The sequence below is a fragment of the Mercurialis annua genome, linkage group LG3 (assembly GCF_937616625.2).
Source record: "Mercurialis annua linkage group LG3, ddMerAnnu1.2, whole genome shotgun sequence".
Lineage (NCBI taxonomy): Eukaryota > Viridiplantae > Streptophyta > Magnoliopsida > Malpighiales > Euphorbiaceae > Mercurialis > Mercurialis annua.
The window spans coordinates 3,085,058-3,108,050 of NC_065572.1; the positions used below are offsets into that span (position 1 = coordinate 3,085,058).

The 22,993-nt window shown below is 33.6% G+C and overlaps 3 protein-coding genes across 6 annotated transcripts; 2 read left to right on the top strand and 1 right to left on the bottom strand.

Annotated features, from left to right (window-relative positions):
• Window positions 1–2,924: 2,924 nt before the first annotated feature.
• LOC126673643 (pentatricopeptide repeat-containing protein At2g06000) lies at window positions 2,925–5,751 on the top strand. The gene is made up of 2 exons (XM_050367869.2): window positions 2,925–4,932; window positions 5,473–5,751. The coding sequence occupies exon 1, from the start codon at window positions 3,166–3,168 to the stop codon at window positions 4,825–4,827; it is 1,662 nt and encodes a 553-aa protein (XP_050223826.1). The 5' UTR covers window positions 2,925–3,165; the 3' UTR covers window positions 4,828–4,932; window positions 5,473–5,751.
• Window positions 5,752–6,085: 334 nt separating this feature from the next.
• On the top strand, window positions 6,086–10,429 carry LOC126673637 (disease resistance protein RUN1-like). Of its 2 annotated transcripts, none has more exons than XM_050367854.2 (5): window positions 6,086–6,690; window positions 7,054–8,158; window positions 8,235–8,666; window positions 8,740–9,630; window positions 9,709–10,429. In XM_050367854.2, exons 1-5 carry the CDS (start codon window positions 6,224–6,226, stop codon window positions 10,273–10,275), a joined length of 3,462 nt encoding a protein of 1,153 aa, XP_050223811.1. In that variant the 5' UTR covers window positions 6,086–6,223; the 3' UTR covers window positions 10,276–10,429. The 2 variants fall into 2 exon arrangements, with proteins under 2 accessions (XP_050223811.1, XP_050223812.1); XM_050367855.2 differs by having other exon boundaries at window positions 6,087–6,690; window positions 8,238–8,666.
• A 164-nt stretch (window positions 10,430–10,593) lies between these two features.
• On the bottom strand, window positions 10,594–15,265 carry LOC126673638 (kinesin-like protein KIN-14U). 3 transcript variants are annotated; one of them, XM_056105208.1, is made up of 10 exons: window positions 14,173–15,265; window positions 13,677–13,760; window positions 13,433–13,594; window positions 13,013–13,155; window positions 12,741–12,925; window positions 12,481–12,645; window positions 12,170–12,388; window positions 12,050–12,087; window positions 11,554–11,681; window positions 10,594–11,478 (listed from the first exon to the last, which is right to left on the bottom strand). In XM_056105208.1, the coding sequence occupies exons 1-10, from the start codon at window positions 14,399–14,401 to the stop codon at window positions 10,861–10,863; spliced, it is 1,971 nt and encodes a 656-aa protein (XP_055961183.1). In that variant the 5' UTR covers window positions 14,402–15,265; the 3' UTR covers window positions 10,594–10,860. The 3 variants fall into 3 exon arrangements, with proteins under 3 accessions (XP_055961183.1, XP_050223813.1, XP_055961184.1); XM_050367856.2 differs by having other exon boundaries at window positions 13,013–13,119; window positions 14,173–15,262; XM_056105209.1 differs by having other exon boundaries at window positions 13,677–13,746; window positions 14,173–14,264.
• Between the last annotated feature and the right edge of the window lie 7,728 nt (window positions 15,266–22,993).

The following is a 22,993-nucleotide window of genomic DNA, read 5'->3' on the forward strand; positions in this document are numbered from 1 at the left end:
TTTAAACAATTTTAAATGGGTATTAAAACACAATTTTTAATTAAAGAGTTTCTAAATCGAATTTCAATGATTTAAAAAAATAAGTAAAATGAAATTTATTTTTATAAATTTAGAGAATACTTATAAAAATATTTAAAAAATATTAAAAGAAATAAAATGTCAAAATCAAAGTATTTATACAATTAAAATGAAAAAAAAAGGATTTTTCACAAATTTATTGTAAGCATAGAATCATAGATGTCTATTTAAAATAGAAATTAAGTCCACACAAACTAGTTTTTTTTTTTTTGAAAATCAGATGAGCTTTATTAAAAATCCGAAGCAATTACATTAGTGAGAAATTCAGGGAAGTGAGAGAACCACTCCTGATGACCTGAAATGGAACGGGCATTTTGCGCTAATACATGCGCTGCCTGATTCGCAGATCGTCTCACAAACAAAAAAATAACATTACTGAATTGCTTAGCTAGCTCCACACAATCACCAACAATAGGATCCATAACAGCCAAACTTGGATTCCTAATTTCCAAGACGATGTCCATAGCATCAGACTCAATAATGAGATTCTGATAGTTCTTCAACCAGCTGAGGGCTTCTCTTATCCCTATAGCTTCTGCCAACCTTGCCGAGGTAATGCCGGGAAACCTGATGCATCTCGCCTGAACAACTGTGCCCCGGTCATCCCTTACAACAATACCCGCTCCATACCCCTGACCTCCTGAGAAGATCGCAGCGTCAACGTTGGCTTTTAACCAGCCACTCCTTGGAGGAACCCAGCGAATTTTTCCGTCTCCCTCTAACTGAGTTGCTGAGCGCATCTGGATAGCCGGAGAATGAGCAATATTCCACGCCGAAAGTTGCGAACTAGCTGCAGATAAAATACTGTCCGCTGTACCCCATTTCTTGTTCCACACAACATTGTTTCTATTAATCCACAAATTCCAGCAAATAAAGGCGATCAGACTTTTCTCATTCTCCACCGGCAAGGATAGCCAATTCAAAACCCAGGCAGAAATCGAATCCCCTTCCTCAAGCTGCGGAACCTGCACAACTTTCCACACCTCAGCAGCTATGGGACAAGATAACAGTAAGTGCTTTGCGTTGTCCACCCCTGCCGAGCAAATAGAACATTGGTTGAACAATAAGACTTTCCTACTAGCAAGAGCTTCCACGGTTGGAAGGAAACCCTTACAAAGCCTCCAAAGGAAGTTTCGAACATGCAAAGGAATAGAGAGATTCCAAATCTTATTCCATAAAGGGTCCGGTTGCTGGACCTCTTCTCCACAGGCGGCTCGGTAGCAACTCCGGACAGAGAACACACCTTTAACCTCATACTTCCAAACCCAACTATCCTCCACTCCTCTATTGCTGATGGGAATTCCCACAATATTATTGGCATCTCTACTGTTGAACACATCCTTAACTAACCCTACGTCCCAAGCGTGACCATCGATCACAAACAGGTTACTAACCTTTGTATTACGAAGACTCTCCGGTAAAGGAGTTGTAATCAGCCCGCTGTCCTCCCCAACGACCCAAGGACTGCCCCAGACATTTGTTTCCTTACCATTACCGATTCTCACTCGTGCACCCTTGCGCATCACAGCTTGAGTTTCGAAAATGCTCCTCCAAACAAAGCTTGGATTGTAGCCTAAATTAGCTTCGAGAAAACTTGAGTTTGGGAAATATTTTGCCTTGAACACCCTTACCATCAAATTTTCTTTTAAGTTAATGAGACGCCATGCTTGCCGGGCTAGCATTGCTATATTGAATTCGCGAATTCTCTTGAAACCCATTCCACCGAATTTTTTGGGCACACATAAACGGTCCCATCTCGCCCAACTAATACCCTTTTTGTTCGCTTGATCTCTACCCCACCAAAAAGAATTAAGCATTCTCTCCAATTCCTCGCAAAGCCGTAAAGGAATCAAGAACACATTCATAACATAATTCGGCATCGCTTGAGCAACCGTTTTTATCAACACTTCTTTACCCCCTCGAGACAAAAATTTCGAGTTCCAACTACTCACCTTACTCCAAACTCTATCTTTTATAAAACGAAAGATAGCTAGCTTATTTCGCCCTACCAAGGATGGAAGCCCCAGGTACTTTCCACTGTTACTCACCTCCTCCACACCCAAAACTGATGTAATATGCTGCTTGTCGTCCTCAGAAACGTTAGAACTAAAGGTAATGTTAGATTTAAGGACATTTACCTTTTGGCCCGATAAAGCTTCATACTCATCTAGAACATCCTTCACTACAGTCATTTCTTCAATAGCAGCTCGAAAGAACAAGAAACAATCGTCCGCGAAAAACAAATGACTGATCGCCGGCGCACCTCTGCACACAGTCACCCCATGAATTCTACCTCTAGCCTCCTCCTGTGCTAACAACAAACTCAAACCCTCAGCACAAATAGATATCATAACTTTTTTTTGTAGAAAAATAGATATCTATAATTTTTTTGAAAACATTCATAACACTATATAAGTATTAAAAAAATTGTTTAAATAACTCAACATTCACCTAATTAAAATAGATACATAATTAATGAAAAATATAATTTAAAAACTACTAAATGTTTAATTAAAGATGTATTTAAATTAAATAATTTATATTTAAAAAACATAAAATAAAATTTTATCAATTCGTTTTTTGCTCGATCTGACTTGACGTTATAAATATTTTTTTTTGACGGAATGACCCAATGTCTATAAAGTTAAAAGTACAAATACTATTTGGCAAAAAAAAGTATAAATAATCAATGAATACAAATTAGAATGAAAATACCCAATTAAAAAAGTGAAATAGTACAAGGATTCAAATACGCATTTTGCCAAAGAGCCAAAAGGCCATAGTTCAATGGACCAAATCTCAAAATCGGCCCAATATAGTTTCTTCCCACACTTTGATCCCAGTTCCATTCTTCTTTCAAGGTTTCATTTTTCAACCCCTGAACCCTACTAACTGGCAACACTTCACAGCTCCACACCGGTCCAAATATCAGTCCCACCGGCATGAAAAATTCCGGTCGGAATATCATTAAATCAATAAACCCATAAACCTCAACACAAAACCCACAAAATCTAACCCACCCACTTAAAATTTCTCCTGCAAAATGCTGCTTTTATAATAGATTTTAGCCATGGCGTGGGGTTGCCGATGAACCTCTCATTATTCAAAACCCGACCTTTTAGGGTTCGAGCCTCCAAAATAATCACCACCCATTTTCATAATTACACCACAGGAGGAGGATTACACCCAATTAAGGGTGATAAAGAGGAATTAATAAAGAATCAAGAAGCTTGGTTTGTTAAAATTATAGCCACCATTTTTGTCACTTCACATTGCTTGGATTCATCTTGTTTAAGGTATATATCTGAAAATTTGAAGAGCCCTTTGATTGCTTTTGAGGTAATTAAGTGGTTTTCTAAGTACCCATTAGTTGGTTTGAAGTTTTTGGAGTTTAGTAGAGTGAAATTGAATCTTGTTCATTGTTTTTTGGCTTACGAATCGCTTATAAGATCGTGTTGTGCAATGGGGTTTCATGATTTGGTAGAGATTGTTGTTGATCATATGAGAAGTGATGGGCATTTGTTTGATAGTGAGCTTTTAGGATTCTTGGTTTTTTCATTTGTGAAAGTGGGGAAGTTTGATTTTGTTGAGAGATTACTTGCTCGGGTTGAGGAGGTTCGGATTAGTTCTTATATGTATAATTACTTGTTGAATGAGTTGGTTGGTGGAAATAGAGTGCATGAGGCTGTTAACTTGTTTAAAGAGCAATTGGCATTGCATTCTCCTCCGGATACTTGTACATTTAATATTCTTATTCGAGGTCTTTGCAAAGCAGGGGAAGTCGAAAAGGGATATGAATTATTCCGTGATATGCGCAGTTTTGGTTGTTTACCTGATGTTGTTTCTTATAACACTCTTATAAGTGGATTATGTAGGTCGAATAAGTTAGATAGAATAGATAGAGCGTTTGATTTATTGAAGGAGGTTCAATCTATAAATGATTGTTCACCAGATGTTTGGACTTATACATCTATTATATCTGGCTTTTGCAAGCTGGGTGAGCTCGAGAAAGCCTCTGTGCTTTTTGAGGAAATGATTAGATTCGGGATTGCACCGACTGTAGTTACGTTTAATGTTCTTATTGATGGGTTTGGTAAGATTGGAAACATGGTTGCAGCAGAAGCCATGCATGAAAAGATGTTTTCTTTTAGTTGCTCGCCTGATGTAGTTACTTTTACTTCCTTGATTTACGGTTATACTAGAGCAGGAGCAGTTCACATGGGTTTGAAGCTTTGGGATGTCATGAGATCGAGAAATGTATCTCCAAATGTTTATACTTTTGCAGTTCTTATCCATGCTCTCTGCAAGGAGAACAGGATTAATGAAGCTCGTGACCTTTTGACGCAACTGAAGTTTAGTAATGTCTTTCCGAAACCCTTTATATACAACCCTGTGATTGATGGGTTCTGCAAGTGTGGGAATGTGGATGAGGCAAATGTAATTGTGAGAGAAATGGAGGAGAAGAGATGCGAACCCGATAAAGTAACATTTACCATTTTGATTATTGGGCACTGTATGAAAGGAAGAACAGTTGAAGCAATTGATATTTTCAAGAAGATGGTAGCAATTGGTTGTGCCCCGGATAACATTACTATTAGTTCATTAGTAGCTTGCCTTCTCAAAGCTGGGAAGCCGAATGAAGCGTTTCAAATTATGAGAACGACATCAGAGGATTTCAACTTGAGTTGTTCATCTTTTAGAAAAACATTTTATATGAGACCAAAGACAGATATTCCAGTAGCTGCATGAGTGAAGAGTTTTCACACCATTGGAATATGTTTTGGACCCATAAGCAAGGTCCTGGCATCACATGCATCTCCAACTCTTAGCACAACTACCAGAGACTCGCAGACAGTAAGTACATTGCTCCTTTTCAAATTTTAATGAAATCTACATCATCATCTTGCAGTGTAGCATAGCACACTTAAAAAATTGCTGATACTGTCCAACTCTTAGTAATGACGTTTTTAAACTTTGTAGCAATCTAACTTTCACTTAATTTATCATGGATATTATTATAGTAATGGGGCACATTATAGTAGGAATGGGTTCTGCTAAAGGGGAGGATAAGAGAGTCGTATTATTGGAACAGAAAGAAAGAGAGAGCGAGAGAGAGAGAAGAGAGGAATCCGTAAGGAAGTTCACACAGAATTCTCTCACAATTATGGTTTGAAAGAATTTGTGTTAAACTCCTCATGTTCATCAAAACTTAAGCGGTCATGTTAAATTAATCGACACCCTTTCTTCAAAAATGAAAGGTGTCAATTAACTCAAGTTCTAATAAACATGAGCGAATCTTAATCCGAGAAGCAGACGTCTTTCTAGTGCTTTATATGGTTGGAGATGTTGTTATATGTTGTGGTCACTTATGCTTCAGCACATATTTGGTTACAGGTGCAAGAAGTGCTGAGATTGGCTCGGAGACCGCTACTTTAATCATGTATAGTACCTCTGTTCGGATCCCAACTGCAACGAACTCTAAAGAGAAAGATAGAAATGACTTTTCAGAAGATATTGCTTCAAAAAGTGAGAATGGGGATTGATAAACAAAGCATGTTCACTTGGCATTGATGTCTTGAGGCTTCTTCCCTGTCACTGTTCATCTTTGGTTATCATTTTTCATTAGCAGAGTTAGTTTAAAGAAAATGCTTGAGAAATCAAGTTTTTGGGTTATGTAGTAATCTATAACTAAATCATAAACTGTTGTATTGAGGATATTTTTTGATTTAATAACAAAGCTGAATGTGTAAAAAGAAAATAAAAAAGCTCTAAATTTACTTTTATTAATTAATCTACATTCAAATTTTTGGTTAATTAGTTTCTACTGTTGTTTTTAATGCTGATATAGTATTTGATTTAACTTTTTAAAAATTAATACATTTAAGGTAATAACGAATTAAAAAATTAATAAAATATTTAAGTCTCGTTTGAGTCGTTGACTTTATATAAATCACCATGTTCATACGTTGAAAGCAATGAAAGAACAAAAAAAGGTGCCATTTATATTCTCACGCGTTTAAATAAAATAATTTTAACATTCTTGTCTTGTCTTCTTCTGATATTGTTCTTTCTTGGGTTCCATTTTCATCAACCTTCCGCATTTCTTTCTTATCTTAAAATTAACTAGTTTGACATAGTTATTCTAATGGCTGCTTCAACATCATCATCTGAATACGCTTACCATGTCTATTTAAGCTTTTGTAGTAATGATACTGGCAAGAATTTCAGCGACCATCTTTATGCTGCTTTAGAGCAGTCAGGGATTCACACATTCAGATGTGATTATGGGATTGAGAGTGGAGAGATTAATGATGCTGAGTGTCAAAAAGCAATGCAAAATTCGAAAATATGTTTAGTTGTGTTTTCAAAATGTTACGCCTTTTCGGTAAGGTGTCTTGAGGAACTTGTAACCATGATGGAGCTGAAGGAAACTGGAGCTGCTGTTATTCCTGTTTTTTATGATGCAGATCCTGACCAAGTGTGGGATCAGTCTGGGAGCTATGCTGAAGCATTTGCTAGGCATGAGACGACGGAGGAGACGAAAAAGGTCGAGAAATGGAAAGCATTGCTCAGAGAGATTACGAATTCGAGTGGGATGAACTTGGACCAAAGGTAATTTTAGATAGTTCTGATAAAATTATGAAATGCAAATGGTTTTTATATGGCAGGGTGATTAGGAAGTTGAGCTAGAACATGATTTAGCACGAAACTATGTTGTATGGAAACAAAAATGATTGAATAGAGAACATGTATTTTATATAAGAATTTGTTATAAATGTAAGTTTTGGAGTTTTAGAAGTGTTTTCAGAAAAAGAAACGAAGTTTCTGTGCAACCTAGATAAGAAATATAGGCAGGAATCGTGATTATGTAGATGTTTTAAATTCCCTTTCTATTCGATTTTTCATTAAAAGATGAGCAATTATATACATTTCATTGATGCAATCTTGCTGTGCTTTATTGGTCTTGATCTGTAGGCATGAGGCAGAATTTATCCAATATGTTGTCGAAATAGTTCAGGACAGGCTGGATCAATATGTTTTACTGCCTGTTCCGTCCTATGTAGTTGGGATAGAATCTCGTGTAAGAGGTATTAATTTATGGTTACGAAATGGATCGCCTGATCCTTCCATAGCAGTAATCTATGGCATTGGTGGTGTTGGAAAGACAACTATTGCTAAGACGGTTTATAATCTAAATTTACATAGATTTGAAGGCAGTTGCTTTCTTGCAAATGTCAGAGAAGCTTCAAAACAACCTGATGGTATTATCCGCTTGCAAAAGCAACTTGTCAAAAAGTTTCTAAATATAAAGAAAAACAAAATAGATTATGTAGATGCAGGTAGTGTTAAGGCCAATGATGCGGTAAGCTGCAAAAAAGTTCTTATTGTTCTTGATGATGTGGATCAACCGGATCAGTTGGAGGCAATTATGGGAACATGGGACTCGCTTAAGAAGGGGAGTAGAATGATCATAACAACTAGACATGAGCGGCTTCTCGATCCTCATGAGATTCACAAGAAGTTCAGAGTTAAAGAATTGGATGATAACGAGTCACTTCAGCTCTTCAGTTGGCATGCATTTCGACAAAATCATCCTATCGAAGGCTATGAAGAGCATTTAGAGACTGTAATAAGGTACTGCTGTGGGGTTCCATTAGCTCTTGAAGCTATGGGTTCTTATCTTTCTGTCAAATTCGCAGATGAATGGGAAAGCGAATTAGAGAAGTTTAAAGCAATTCCACACAGCAAAATTCAAAAGAATCTCAAAATAAGTTATGACTCTATACAAGAAGATCACTATAGAAAAATATTTCTTCACATAGCCTGCTTCTTCATCGGAAGAGATGCAGATTATGCAGTTAAAATTCTTGATGGTTGCGAGTTCCATACAAAAGTTGGAATAGACGATCTCATTGATCGAAATCTTCTTGAAATCAACAAGGATAACAAACTGATGATGCATCCTTTGCTTAGAGACATGGGAAGGGAAATTATTCGTCAAGAATCGCCTGATCATCCTGGCTCGCGTAGCCGAGTCTGGCATCACGAGGAGGCATTGACTGTCTTAAGAGAAAAAATTGTATGCAAATAATTTATGTGCAGATTTGTTTGCATTCATTTTCTCTGTACTTTTTATCTTATTTCCATTTTTAAAGCAGGGTACAGAAGCTATTGCAGGCCTCGCTCTCGACTTGCATATAGTTATGCAAGAGCAAGAGCATGGGATTTCCTGTATAAATTGTGCAAAGCGAAAATATTATGAAGACCTGATTTCCAGATACAGGGAAAACCAACGTTTTCTTGGTTTCTTCACCCGAAAACCTGCTGAGGTGAACCTGCTACCTTCATTTCCCTTCTCAAATGTAGTTATCGATGCAAAGGCGTTTGCGAAGATGCGTAAACTGAAACTGCTCCAACTCAATTATGTAAAAGTAAATGGAGGATTTGAACATTTTCCTAAATATTTAGTATGGTTATGTTGGCACGGGTTCCCTTTGAAATTTATACCATCCAATTTATGCTTGGAGGATCTTGTTGTTCTTGATATGCGCTATAGCAATCTAAAACATGCTTGGTATGGAGCCAAGGTAAGGATTTTCTCTGTCTGTCTTTCTCTCTCTCCTCTCTCCATATAAAAATATTAATTTTCTATCTGAACAGGTTCTACTGCAACTGAAAGTTCTTAATCTCAGTCATTCCTACGACCTTGTCAGCACCCCTGACTTCTCAGGGCTGCCTAACCTCGAAAGCTTGAAGCTAAAAAGCTGCCTAAATTTGGTTGAGGTTCATGAATCTATTGGCAACCTCAAGAAGCTTGTTTACTTAAACTTGAAAGACTGCAAAAGGCTTATGAAATTTCCAAGAAGAATAATAATGTTGAAATCGCTCGAGGAGCTTATTCTTTCTGGTTGCTCACAGCTTGATAAGCTCCCTAATGAACTTACGGAAATGGAATCACTTAAGGTGCTTCATTTAGATGGCATAACACAATTTACAACTAAATCACAGGAATCAATCTTCTGGTCATGGTTGGCACTAAGGCAAGGCATTGAGTCCTCTTTTGCACTGAGTTTGATACCTCAATCCTTAGAACGCCTTAGTCTTGCGGATTGTAATCTATCAGATGATGCTGTTGCCGATGAACTTGGTTACTTCTCCTCCTTGAAACATTTAAATTTAAGTGGAAACTCAATTTCTTGCTTACCTGAAACCAGTAACCGCCTTGTTGAACTCGAGTCTCTCGTATTAGATAACTGCAAAAATCTGCAGTCACTTTCGGAACTTCCAACAAGTCTGAGGCGATTGAGTGCAGAAAAATGCACGTCGCTAGAAAGAATTGCAAATCTACCAAACTTGATGAGATCATTATTGTTAAACCTTGCTGGTTGTGAAAAGTTAGTTGAGGTTCAAGGCTTATTCAAGTTAGAATCATTAAATGATCACTACAAGGTTTTGGGCAGTAAGTTGGAGTTGTTCCACTTAGAACCTGAGGAGGTTAAAGTCGAAATGGCTAATGTCATTACAACGACATCAAGGATTTCTCCTCCGCAGGTACGTTTTTAACACACTGTTACACATTCCTTATCTGAACTATCATTATGCAAGCAACTCATGATTCCGATGGCGCAGGTCTTACGTGAATGCGGTGTATATAGCATTTTTATTCCAGGGAGTGAGGTTCCAAGCTGGTACAGCTCTCGAAGTGAGAGGTCATCGGCTTCTTTTACCGCATCTCAAGGCTGCAAGGTCATTGGTTTAAACATATGCACCGAGTACACATGCAATGATCTAAGAAATGGATATGGTGATCAACATTACCTTAAGATCTGGAATAAAACCAAGGATCTAAAATTGACCTACAGTCCAACATTTTACGGAATTCCTGAAAAGGACGAGAGAATGCAATGGTACAGCCATATCAAGTTAAGAGATGAGGTGGACGGTGGGGATGAACTAAACGTTTCCGTCATTTTGTCAACTGGTTATGATGTGAAACAGTTTGGCATTCATCTTGTGTATGAACAGAGAAAAGATGAGTCAGAACTTGACAGTGAAGAAACAGAGGACCATGTGGAGATGTATAGGATAGGAAGGGGTGAATTTTTTCTTTGCAATCATGGTTTTCTGATCCATCAAGCATTAACAGAAGGTGGTTGTGATAGTTTGAGGCAGTACAGTTATTTATTTGAGCAATAAGCAGAAACTGGATACATCCAATTCATTTTGTTGAAAATGTAGGGAAATTTTAGGATATAGTTTCTGATAGTTATGCAATAAAGCTGATACAATAAATAAATACATTTTGAAAGATATAATATTGGGAGCTTTTCTGAAAAAAATTCTGATTTAATTTCTTGTCAACATATATGAGAGGTGTGTTGTATATTAACGTGACACATATATTGCACAGGATAATTAATTATCCGCAGTAGACAGTGAAACCAGCAGTAAAGAAATCAAAAGACAGAAAAAATAAATCTTAAAATGCCTTTTTCTAAAGGATTCTAAATAAAGTTATCATTGAAATCAGTGTATCACATTAATAAGTCATTAACAACTCCCATCAAACCTAAACAATACAAACCATGTGATAACAGGGATCTTGCACATTAAAAATTCAGCAGATCCCGCCAAACCTAAGCAAACCAACACTAAGCCACCAATAACAATGGCAGATAAGTCAAGGCCAATCACTCAAGAACAGTTAAAACAAAACCTCACACAAATCTACACACATTAGTCAACCAAAAAAAAGACCAAAATTAAAATTTATCTTTGCACTTAAATTAGATCAGACATTCTTCTTCTATGGCGAGAAAGCGTAGATCTCAAGTTAGGATCTGACGAGGTAACTACCTTGCTCCGGAGTAACGAGACAGTCTTGGAATCTGAGTCATTGCGTTTCGGAGATTCTGTGAAGATGGTTTTTGGCTCACCATAGCGTGACTTTTTGTTTGAATTCCTCGCATATGTTTTGAGACGAATTTCTGAATAACTAAGGGACTGAGAAGCTGAGAATTGGACTGAACTACTTCGCATCCCTGATCTCAAACTTCTTGCTTTCCTGACAATCTCCTTCTCGACAGCACTTTGCCTTTCGCGACTAGCTGCAGTTGAAGTCATGAATCTTGGGAGAGAAGTAATCAAGCTTCTCTTACTTTTAACTTCAATAATAGGAGGAGTTTCAATTAGTACTTCAGTAGGATCTTCTGAAATACTTCTAGGTGTTTCGTCCTTGTCTTCAGGAAATCGACAGTCGGTTACTAGAAGTTTCTTGTTTTCGCTTAATAAGAACTCTGCCTTCAGTAATTGATTTCTGATCTTCTGACACTCTTCTTCAGCTACTCTCATGTCTTCTTCAAGCTCCGAGACCCTTTTTTGCCTTTGCTTGATTATGTGCTGTTGGATTTGCAGAAACAAGTTAGAAACCTTGCCCGGTTGAGAATAAATTTTGAGCAGTTTAATTTGCTTTACCTCTGGTAATTCTCCACTGGTTTCTATTGCTCTTGCTCTATTTGCAAAGGTTAAAGAACATATTGTCTCTCCCAAATCTTCCTCGCAAGGGCTTACATGCACAAGCATTACAACCTTCGAACTGTAACCTGATGAAATTGGCATATCAGGAGCTTTTTAATTTATGTAAGACGGTGTAATACTGGAAAACACTGTGTAGCACGAAAACAAAAATGCTGAAATAGAAAACATCGAAATGGAAGAGAAACAGCATCTTTTACGAGAATGTGTTATAAATATATAATTTTGGAATTGCAGAAGCGTTTTCAGAGATGGAAACAGACACAAAACTCCAAAACGACATTTTTAATAAAAATATGTAATGAATATAGAAAATTTGAAGCGCTTTTTGAAAACGAAATGCCGAAATGTAAAACTGGTGAAGTTTCAAAGCAACATAGTTAGGACATGGTAATGCCTCATAGTTAGATTAGATTAAACAAGAGCAGGGCCTTACCTAAGGAGTCTTTCAGGAGTTGAGTTAGCTTACTATTTCTGCAAACAAATCAGTGAAATTTGGAATGAGCAAATTAAAGTTTGAAGACTAAAGGAAGAGTAAGAGCAACTAAGAAGTTACCTATAAGGCACATGGCCTTTCTTCCTCCTGAGAGCAGCAATAACATCTCCTAAGGCGGAAAGGGAAAGATTTATCGCCCGCCCTTCATCAAGTGTCTGTCCTGTAGCCCCCGTCTTTAATAACCGTTCACTGCCACCAAGATCCACCATCCAAAGTTTGCTTGCTTCTGCTTTAGCTTTCAAATCATCTCCATGTCGATAAATGTTGATCCTCAGTAAGCTAGATATATAAAACTAAACAGATAACGTAATTATCTAACCAAATTAATAAAACAAACGAGTTCTGAAGGTTACGAAAAACCATAAACCCACCAGTGTGATCTGCTTGATGTCTCGTTTACATTAGTCCATGAAGTTGATCTAGCTCGTCTACCTTTGTTGTACCACCATTTTGCTTTTGCTAAATCTGGAATTTCGACCTCCGTTAAACCCTCGATTTCCACCATTCCCTTTGGATCTGTTTGGATGTTTAGATTGCTGTGGTAAATTAAATTAGCCAACCAATTAAATTAACTCACCCATGTTAAACCGAGCTTGTGACTCATTAAGTACATCAATATAATCACGATTACCATTTCGTTGCAGCCTCATAAGATTTACAAGCAACTTTTGGAGCTAGCAGGTCTCTCAGATTTCCCATGTAAACCTCCACCATGCTCATAGAAAATGTTATAGAATACGACTTGTCGAAAGAAGCTTGACGATAAAGCTCTTCAAGAGCCCTCGGAATGATTCCAGGCTGATCATTTGTGCCATCCTATACAACGATTTTAACTTCACTTTTAAAAAAACAAGAAACCGAAAGTAAAATGCGAAAATGTCAAATTGTAATTCTGTCACTAACCATTGTATGTGTTTTTCCGGTGCCAGTTTGACCATAAGCAAATATACATACATTGTAACCATCAAGTGCAGATCTAAGGATTGGCTCAACATCAATAAAAATTTCCTCTGCGTAGTTTTCAACCAGAAAAATACTTACTATAACTGCAGCATAAGACATATATAATAAAAATAAAGGCCTAATCGCTCAAATGATCCAAACTTTAGCGACCTTAACCAATCTTAATTCAACCTTTGAATTTCATCAACTTTATCCTTATTTGGATAGTTACATTTCAATTATGGACAAATACTTCAATAGAGTAAATATCACTTTGACCAAAATTGACGAAATTAAAAGGTCGGATTATATTGATAAAAATAGATAGGATTTCGATTTTTTAGATGATTAGACCAAAAATTCATGCAGTCAGATACCAACCTTGAGTGGATGGTTGATGGAAAACTTTATCAAATCTGAATTCTTTCCTAATTCCTACAGATTTAATCACAACTTTCTCTGAAACAATTGACACTGGTTCATTCATTCTTCTCCATTCTGTCAGTAAGAATGGTCTAACTCGACAAAATACTCTTATGCAACCTGAAAATTTGAAAACCAAAATTTCAACAAGGAGAAACAGAAAAAAAAAATCTCATGTTTAATCAACAATAAATTATATAACCTTTAATATCTAATATCTTGTTCAATGCTTCTTTACGTTTCTTGGTCAATGATCTCTCATTTTGTCTCAACTGTGCAATTTCACCTATACAATCAATTAAAAGTTAAAACAAAAGGACTTCCATAGTCAAAACAATGGCATCAACTAGTAAAGATTAATAAAAGGGTTACTTTCATATTAAATCCCAACGTATCACTTTTATAGCGATTTAATCTCATTCTTTAATACGTTGCATCACACATCTCAACCTTTATCGTTTTTGCATTGTGCAGCTATAGTCATTTTTCACCAAAAATAAAACTACGAAAAGTGTTAAAATAGCATCGTTTTGTATTAAACGACATGATACAATGGAAATGTGCTACACAATGCCAAAGATTTATAGGTTGATATGCGGTGCAACGTTCTAAAGAATAAGACTAAATCGCTACAAAAGTGAAACTATTTAATATGCAAATAACGCGTAATAAAATAACGAATAATAAAAAGATTCTACCTTCTAGATTTGATATGACCTCCTGAAGCTCATTCTGTTCATGTTCAGGATCAAGAACAACCTTGACATCAGGGTAAAAAGTTGGCTGAGCCTTGAAATCCAGGAATTTAGATTCCTGAACTTGAAGGTAATCCAGATTTGATAACACCATTGGGGATGAATTCATAAACTTTTTTGCATTTTCTGAAGGAAATGAGATCTGCTCTTCATTTTCATTAGAAACCAGCATCTCTTACTAATCAAACTCAAGGAAAAAAAACAGAACCCTTTTACAGAAACAAAATATTCTTACAACAAGTACACTCCTTGGAACTTTGCTTAGAAAACACCCCACCAGAACATAAAAGCTATATATTCTGTTAAATCCAGAAACAAGTGACAATATGTTTTACTTATGGCATTATAAAACTGAAAAATACAAAACTTTAACCATTTAAAGAAGCTTTAAAATTGACAGTAGAGCAGAAAAAGTGTAAATGAAGCTACTTCACATGCAATCAACAGTACCCTAAAAAATATAAAACTTGAACTACCAGCAAAACCCAAGATCATAGGGTGAAGAAAAACAAGAAAAAAAACAGCAAAACCCAATATTCCTGGGGTGAAAAAAACATGAAAGAAAAACAGAAAAAAACAACAAAACCCAAAATCAGTAGAGTAAAAAAGACTCCAGCTTTAACTTGATGGACCAATTTTTCTCAAGAAAATCCAGGAAATAAGGGTACCAAGAAAACAAAAAAAAAAAAAGTCAAAAGGCGAGCTAAATTTTTCAAGAACCCAAGAAAATTTAGAAAACCAAGATTATTATATTTCCTTTTGTTTTCAATGATTGAGCACTGTTTTAAACTCTGATTAGTATGTGAAATAAAGGAAAATCCTTTTCTTTTTCAGTATATACACCAGTCATTTTTGTTTTAAATTAAGCTGTGAATGGCTGGCTAGCCAATAATCAAGAAATGAAAAGGAAAACACAGTGAAAGATTCTTTATTCTGTATTTGTGTGTGAATTTGATTGGTCTAGATCTGTGAAAAAGACAATGTTTGAAAAAGCATTTAGAGGAGCGTATGATGAAGTGGTGGAGAGAGGGTAAATGTGGGAATTAAAATGAGATGTTATTGTTTTTTAAGCTGATGTTGAGAGATTTGCTTATGATTTGAGAGTTGTACAATTTTATTTTTTTTAGATAATACAAGTTTTTTTTAAATATGGGATTTTAGTTGATGTGAGAGCACGTTCATTACCAACCTCTTGAGATAGAATTTTTTAAATTTTGATTTAGATAAAATTGTGGTCATATTCAAAATTATATATTTTTAATTTGATATGTTTTATTATAAATATAATTTAATTACTATAATTATATAAAAAAGATAAAATGCAATTTGATTCAGTTTAATTAAGCAGTGGGTAGAGATAGAAAGAGAAAGCGGCGTTTTCAACTCTATAAGAAAAAAAACGGTGAAATTATAAAAACTTTATTTTCTAGTTCAAATTTAGGAGGTTTTGAATTTTGTTTTATCTAAAAAATTTAGTTGGTTTTCACTTTTCAATGTATTTTAGTGAAATACTAGTTTATGTATAATCTTGGAACTAATGGTTGATTAAATCAAGATTTGATCTTGATAAATCAATTATCTGATCATGTCATTGAAGTATATTTGTAGCGAGACAAGCTGAAAATATAAGTTTAAGGATGCAAATAGCACACATGAATTAATTTTATTTTATATTATTAAAATTAAAAAAATATCTTAATTTTAATCTTTGCAAGGGCTCTACAAAAGTTGAATCTATAATACTAATTTTTTAAGGCTATATTTGTTCATAAAATAAAATAAAAAATGAATAATAATAGACATTCATATAAAATTAAAATAAAAAAAAAATAGTTCCTTTTTATTTCTTTAGATAATACTAAGTTTATAGAAATTATAAAATAGTTATTCTTTAAAATTACAATCACTTATTTAAATATGAAGCAAAACGAGAAATAGCAATTTCATATGAACTATCTATTATGTTTTTTTGCATATTCTATAAACTAAACATAGTATAATTATTGTAATTACATTTATCTAGTACAAAAATCATAAGAAAATTGTATTTTATTAGTTAACTTTTATAATTTAACTTTATATAAATACATTGTTTTAATTTAGTTTAGCTTAAAAATATTCTACTACTAGCTACCGGGTTTTAATATTTTTATGTAAATTCAAATCCGATCCGAGTTTGATATGACTTGTAATGCTATACAAATCCGACCTTTACATTCTATATATGAAAGTCAGTTCAAACATTTTCAGGTTTACATGAAGAATTTCAAAAAAATAAAATTCTGAATTTGTCCATAAAATAGCGAACTATTTTCACGGACTCGAGTTTGGGCTGAAATTAGAGCAGAAATTTACTGTCCAACCCCGGCTCAAGACGAGCGGGCCGTACGGATACCCAGATCCATGAGCAGATCTGCTGAGCTCTATATTCAGATTTGCAGGTCTAAACTCTTGCAAAAGCCCACAACTCATGGACAGGGTTAGCAAGCTCGTAATTAAAAGAGAAAATTACACCAAATCACCCAAAATCTGAAAACTTTATGTTAATGACTCAGAAATTTATTTCTTGCAACAATCCTCATTTTCTAAAATTTGTTTTCATAGTGTACCTCAATATAATTTAGTTCTATTTTACCCTTCACTTGGGATTTAGAGTTTATCGGCTAAGTTATCTGTGTGGTTGGTTGTTGGTCAAATTGACGGTGGTCGGTTGTCGGTGGTCGGTCGTCGGAAATGTTTTTGTTTATATTAGCTTCAACCTTTCTTATAAATTTACGACTGGATCTGATTATCAGAGCTTCATATGTCCAAACAATAGGTAGCAAAATAGAGAAAATGAGGTGGGCACGTTTTACACGGTGGCGCCGGAAAAATACCACTCAATTTGCCACTAAAGCATCGTCTTCCTCGCGAGGTTGCTCTGCACAATGAATCAACACATAGGTTTTCGATTCATCGACATCATGGGATCTTCTTACACTAAATCGTTCTTTTTCTTATGTTTAATTACTGATTCACTGTTAATCGCAATCAATTGCGGGGCAGTATAAATAGAGAAACATTAGTCGAGATTTATGTGGTCTCAAAATTGGAGATATTGTTGCTTTGATAAGTGAGTGTGATAGTTTGAATCTGCACCATTGGGTTAATTGATATTCGGTTTCAAGCAGCGGGGGAAACCAACAGTGAAAGTATTGCTGGATTTATTTATTTTATTTTCCATTTTTTAGAAGCTGTTGAATTTGTTATTTATATATAAGTTGCCATTAATTTTTATTATTTAACAAATGAATGTGTTGTTGATTTAAACATAATGGAATAAGATGAGTTGCAGAGATTAGTTATTGAAGACCAAAGTGATAATTTTGGCCAGAAGATGAAGAGGAGTATGCTGAATTAGAAAGTGTTGGAAATAGTGATAAAAGTGACTGTGGCCAGAAAAGAGATGAGATCAGAATGTATGAAGTTCATGGAATTGTAAAAGTTGATAAGCCAAGTAGAATTTCAGTTAAAGTTATAGTCAGAGGAGATGTTCTTCATATATTTTTTAGGTATGTCCTTTCAAAAAAGGCATTATGGTTGATCTTCCTAAGTTTATTGGCCATGAGAAAATATCAAAATTATTGTGGAGATCAATTTTGCTTGTAGATATCGAACTTGTTGCTTACTTATTACATATATTTTGAAATGAGCTTTTTCTTTTAACTATTTGTAGGTTATGCAATTAATGACAAACCTTTCTATTAATTTGACAAGTCCTATATATGTTTGAGGATTATGCAGTAGATATACTATGTTACGAGCTTTGTCTATTTCGTATAATGATTATATGAAACATAGCTTACTTGTATATAGTTAAAGAGTAATGTTTGGAGAACAATGCTTCTTGAATTTGAGCTTATATAAACACCAAAGACAACTTGAAAACACACACACTAAAGAATACTACACGGGACCTAGAATGGTTGGTGTAAACTTAATATAAACTTGATATAAACTCAATATGAACCTAATGTCAATTCAATGTAAATTTATTATCAATTCAATATAAACTTAATATCAAATCAATGTAAATTAATCTAAAATAATTCTTAGTAAATTAATTATAAATCTAAAATTAACTTACTCTAATCAAATTAATTTTATTAAAAATTTATAATATTAAAAATAAATTTATAAAGTGACAAATAAAATTTATATCAACTTAACTAGTTTAATTCAATTTTTAATAAAATTTTAAGATTTAGTGTAATATACAAATTGAATATTTCTTTTAAGTGAAATGTATTTGACATCCTATAAACCAAAAATCAACCTGATGTGAACCTGATATGAACCTGTATCAACTGAACTACCTTAATTTATTTTTTTATAAAATTTGTCTTGCTGCTCTTTACAATTTTATTTTATATTTTATATAGAGAGAATTTTGAGATATAGTCTATTATAAAAATTGAAAAGTTTTAAGTGAAATGTATTTGACAGTATATGAAAACAAAAATCAACCTTATGTGAACCTGATATGAACCTGTATCAACTGAAGTATCTTAATTTAATTTTTAAAAAAATTTGTCTTGCTATTCTTTATAATTTTATCTGATAATTTATATAAAGAGAATTTTGAGATTTAGTGTAATATACAAATTGAATATCTCTTTTAAGTGAAATGTATTTGACAGTCTATAAAACGAAAAATCAACCTGATGTGAACCTGATATGAACCTGTATCAATTGAACTACCTTAATTTAATTTTTTTAAAAATTTGTCTTGCTGCTCTTTACAATTTTTTCTGATATTTTATATAAAGATAATTTTGAGATTTAGTGTAATATACAAATTGAATATCTCTTTTTAATTGAAATGTATTTGACAGTTTATAAAACCAAAAATCAACCTGATATGAACATGTATCAATTAAACTATCTTAATTTAATTTTTTTACAAAATTTGGCTTGCTGCTCTTTACAATTTTATCTGATATTTTATATAGAAAGAATTTTGAAATCTAGTGTAATATACAAATTGAATATCTCTTTAAGTGAAAGGTATTTGATAGTCTATAAAGCCAAAAATCAACCTGATGTGAACATGATATGAACCTGTATCAACTGAACTATCTTAATTTAATTTTTAAAAAAGTTTGTCTTGTTACTCTTTACAGTTTTACCTGATATTTTATATAGAGAGAATTTTAAGATTTAGTGTAATATACAAATTGAATATCTCTATTAAGTGAAATGTATTTGACAGTCTATAAAACCAAAAATCAACCTGATGTGAACCTGATATGAACCTGTATCAATTGAACTACCTTAATTTAACTTTTTACAAAATTTGTCTTGCTGCTCTTTACAATTTTATCTGATATTTTATATTGAGAGAATTTTGAAATTTAGTGTAATATACAAATTGAATATCTCGTTAAGTGAAATGTATTTGATAGTCTATAAAATCAAAAATCAACATGATATGAACCTGTATCAACTGTACTATCTTAATTTAATTTTTAACAAAATTTGCCTTACTGCTCTTTACAATTTTATCTGATATTTTATATAGAGAGAATTTTGAGATTTAATGTAATATACAAATTGAATATCTCTTTAAGTGGAATATATTTGACAGTTTATAAAACCAAAAATCAACCTGATGTGAACCTGATATGAACCTGCATTAACTGAACTACCTTAATTTAATTTTTTACAAAATTTGTCTTGCTGCTCTTTAAAAAAATTTCCTGATATTTTGTATAGGGAGAATTTTGAGATATAATCTATATATAAATTGAATATTTTTAAGTGAAATGTAATTGACAGTTTATAAATTACAACTACTTCTTGTATTATACAAAAGATCAATTAAAGAGTTTCTCTTAATCATATTATAAAGATCAGCTAAAAGAGGGAAATACAAATTTATTGGGAAGAATGGCAACCTTGTAAGTAAAAAGTTGAAGACAAGTAAATCAAATTTTGTTTAAATGGAAAACCTATTGTTTACAAGTGCATTCATCCGATAATGAAGATATAGATACAATAATTTATATCTTGATTTCCATAAACATGAACAAAAACATAACATAGACACACAAGAGAGAAGGACAGAGATCAAATTTGTCTTACCATAGTAAGAAACTTTTAGTTGCTTTTGGAATCTTTTCTACTCCAAAAGGAACATCAATCAAAGTTTTCAAAAATTTAAGAACAAGTCTAGATTACTTTTCCAAAAACATCAAATAAATGAGAAATATAGTAAGATACATAAGTTGCAGAAACATTTGAGCATACACACAGTTACAAAATTTTAAGCATTTTAGTTACAGTGCTTGTATCTGCATCAAACTACATATTTTGATGTAATTATAGTTAATAAACTATCAATTTCAATTGTGAACACCGGCTCTCACAATTGAAATTCAATGGCCATGACAGTATATGTTTCTAAATAAAAAAGTTATAAAAAAGATAAACTTTGTTAAACATTTTCTGAATTAAACCAACAAATTTATTGAACTAAAATCACTTGAACTGAATATTAATTCTCTGTTCACTAATATTGCTGTTGTATTCTTCACATACTATGCTCCATTCAATCTTTCTTCTTAACCATAATCTGAATCAAAATTGAAACCCGTACCGGAACCAAAACCCAGACCCATATTCATCAAGTACCGTTCTTTCTCCAATTGCAACTCCTTCACCCATTTTCCGTAATCGACATTAATAGTAACACTGTAGCCATCACGTCCTAAAAGCATCATGCTCACCGGCGGTACTAGAGGCAGCGACGGCGGAGGATGATCATAATATTCGCCGGACATAATCTCAATAGAATTAGAATTTGTCGCCGCCGATCACTATGGATCTTTTAAGAATAACAAGAAAGGATTAATCTTTCTCGCAAGAGATTGCTGAGAAATCAACTTTCCCGGTGATCGAAACCCTTAAACCGTGATGTAGCCTCGCCGGATTGGACCCTGTATATTCTTCTTCTCTTGTACGGTAGGAAGAAGGGGGGGGGGGTATAGTTGTCCAATTTTATTAAAATAATAACCAATTTTGGGTTATGAGAGATTTATGAAAAGTTTTTCTTTTTTTTGAGAGATTATTGTCAAAATAAAATTCTTGAGGTAGAAATAATAGAAAGGACTTCTTTTGAGTGATTTGTGTAGATTAAGAGAAAATTACATAAAATCCCTCAAAATTTCAAATCTTTATGTTGGTGACCCAACTTTTTACTTTTTGCATAAATCACTCATTTTTTATAATTTGTTTTCACAGCATACCTCATTTTGACTTTATTACATTTATAACCTCACCTAAAGATAGAGTTTAAAACAAGGGGTTAGAGTGTTTGGTTGGTGGTCGATTCGTTATGGCCGGACAACCGGAGCAACGACGCAATAAAGATGGTCGGAAAACAACGGTGGTCGGTACGTCTCTGAGCTTCTGGCTGGTTTATTCGTTACCTACTCGAAGCATTATGCTAAAAAATGGAAGAGAAGTGTGAGAAAGTTGCATAGATAGCTTACTAACGGAAATGGTTTGTTCATATTGCAATCGCTTCGATCTAAATAAACCAGAGCTCGGCGGTCGTCAGATCCAGCCAACGTTATCTGGTCAATTACCAGCTTGCCGAACGGTATATCTAATCTTCTCTTTTTAATGTTTCATCTACTTAATGACTCTGTAAATCTTATGATTGCGACTGTTTTGTGGATCTTCAAATCTGAGATGGTTTTATTTGGCGATAATAGAAATAGTTTCTGTTTATCTTGAATTGTTTCTTTATAATGTTTATTTTTGCTTGATTGTGATGAATCATGTGCAAGAGTATAGGTAATTGAATTATGAGGAAATTTTTTTCATAATTCTTGCAATCATCTGTAATTAATTGATAGCAGAGATCTATATTTTCTTTAAATTTAATATCTTTGTGGGTATATATATGTAGGGAAAATGACCCCATCGTTGATTGTTGGGTTGCTAGATAAATTTAATATATTTGTGGGTAAATTTGATATCTTTATGGCGAGTCCCTTCCACAGCAGCTTTTGGATATTGTGATTATTATGTTATGAATGAGAAGAATCATTAAGTGGCTATTTGTAAATTTGTTTTCTTTCTTGGTTATATAGAACTAAAGGAAAGAATGTTGACGTTTTTGTTGTTTTTTATGCAAGGTGGATTTGAAGAACTTGTATAGTATATATGCAAGGTAGTTATGTACTATTTTAATCTTCAAGTTTGAATTCCATATCATGGTGATACTGTTGTGTATATTGATTGTGCATTTTATTTGTTAGAAGATTGACCAAGGATCAGAATTTGAATTTAGAAGCTCTATTGAAGTAAATTTGGAATGACGATTCGGTATTTAATTAGTTTTGTAATGTTATGACAATCATTGTTACTATAGTGTGTAAATGTAATTCTAATTATTTTATAGTAACTACAAATTGATTAATTGTCAAGTTACGATTTTAAATATATATATTAGTTTATTGTGTGATTATGTAACCATAAATCGACTCGTTGTTAACTTTAGTTTATTAGTTTTATATTTAGATTGGTGATCTAAATTTAATATTTTAGTTTTACTGAATGTTTAGAAAAAAAATTATATTAGAATGGTGAATGTTTAGAATTTTTTTATTATATAACTCTTTTATGAAATCTTTGATAATTTATAAAATCGAAAATCAACCTAATGTGAACCTGATGTGAACCTATTCAAGTGAACTACTTTAATTCAATTTTTATC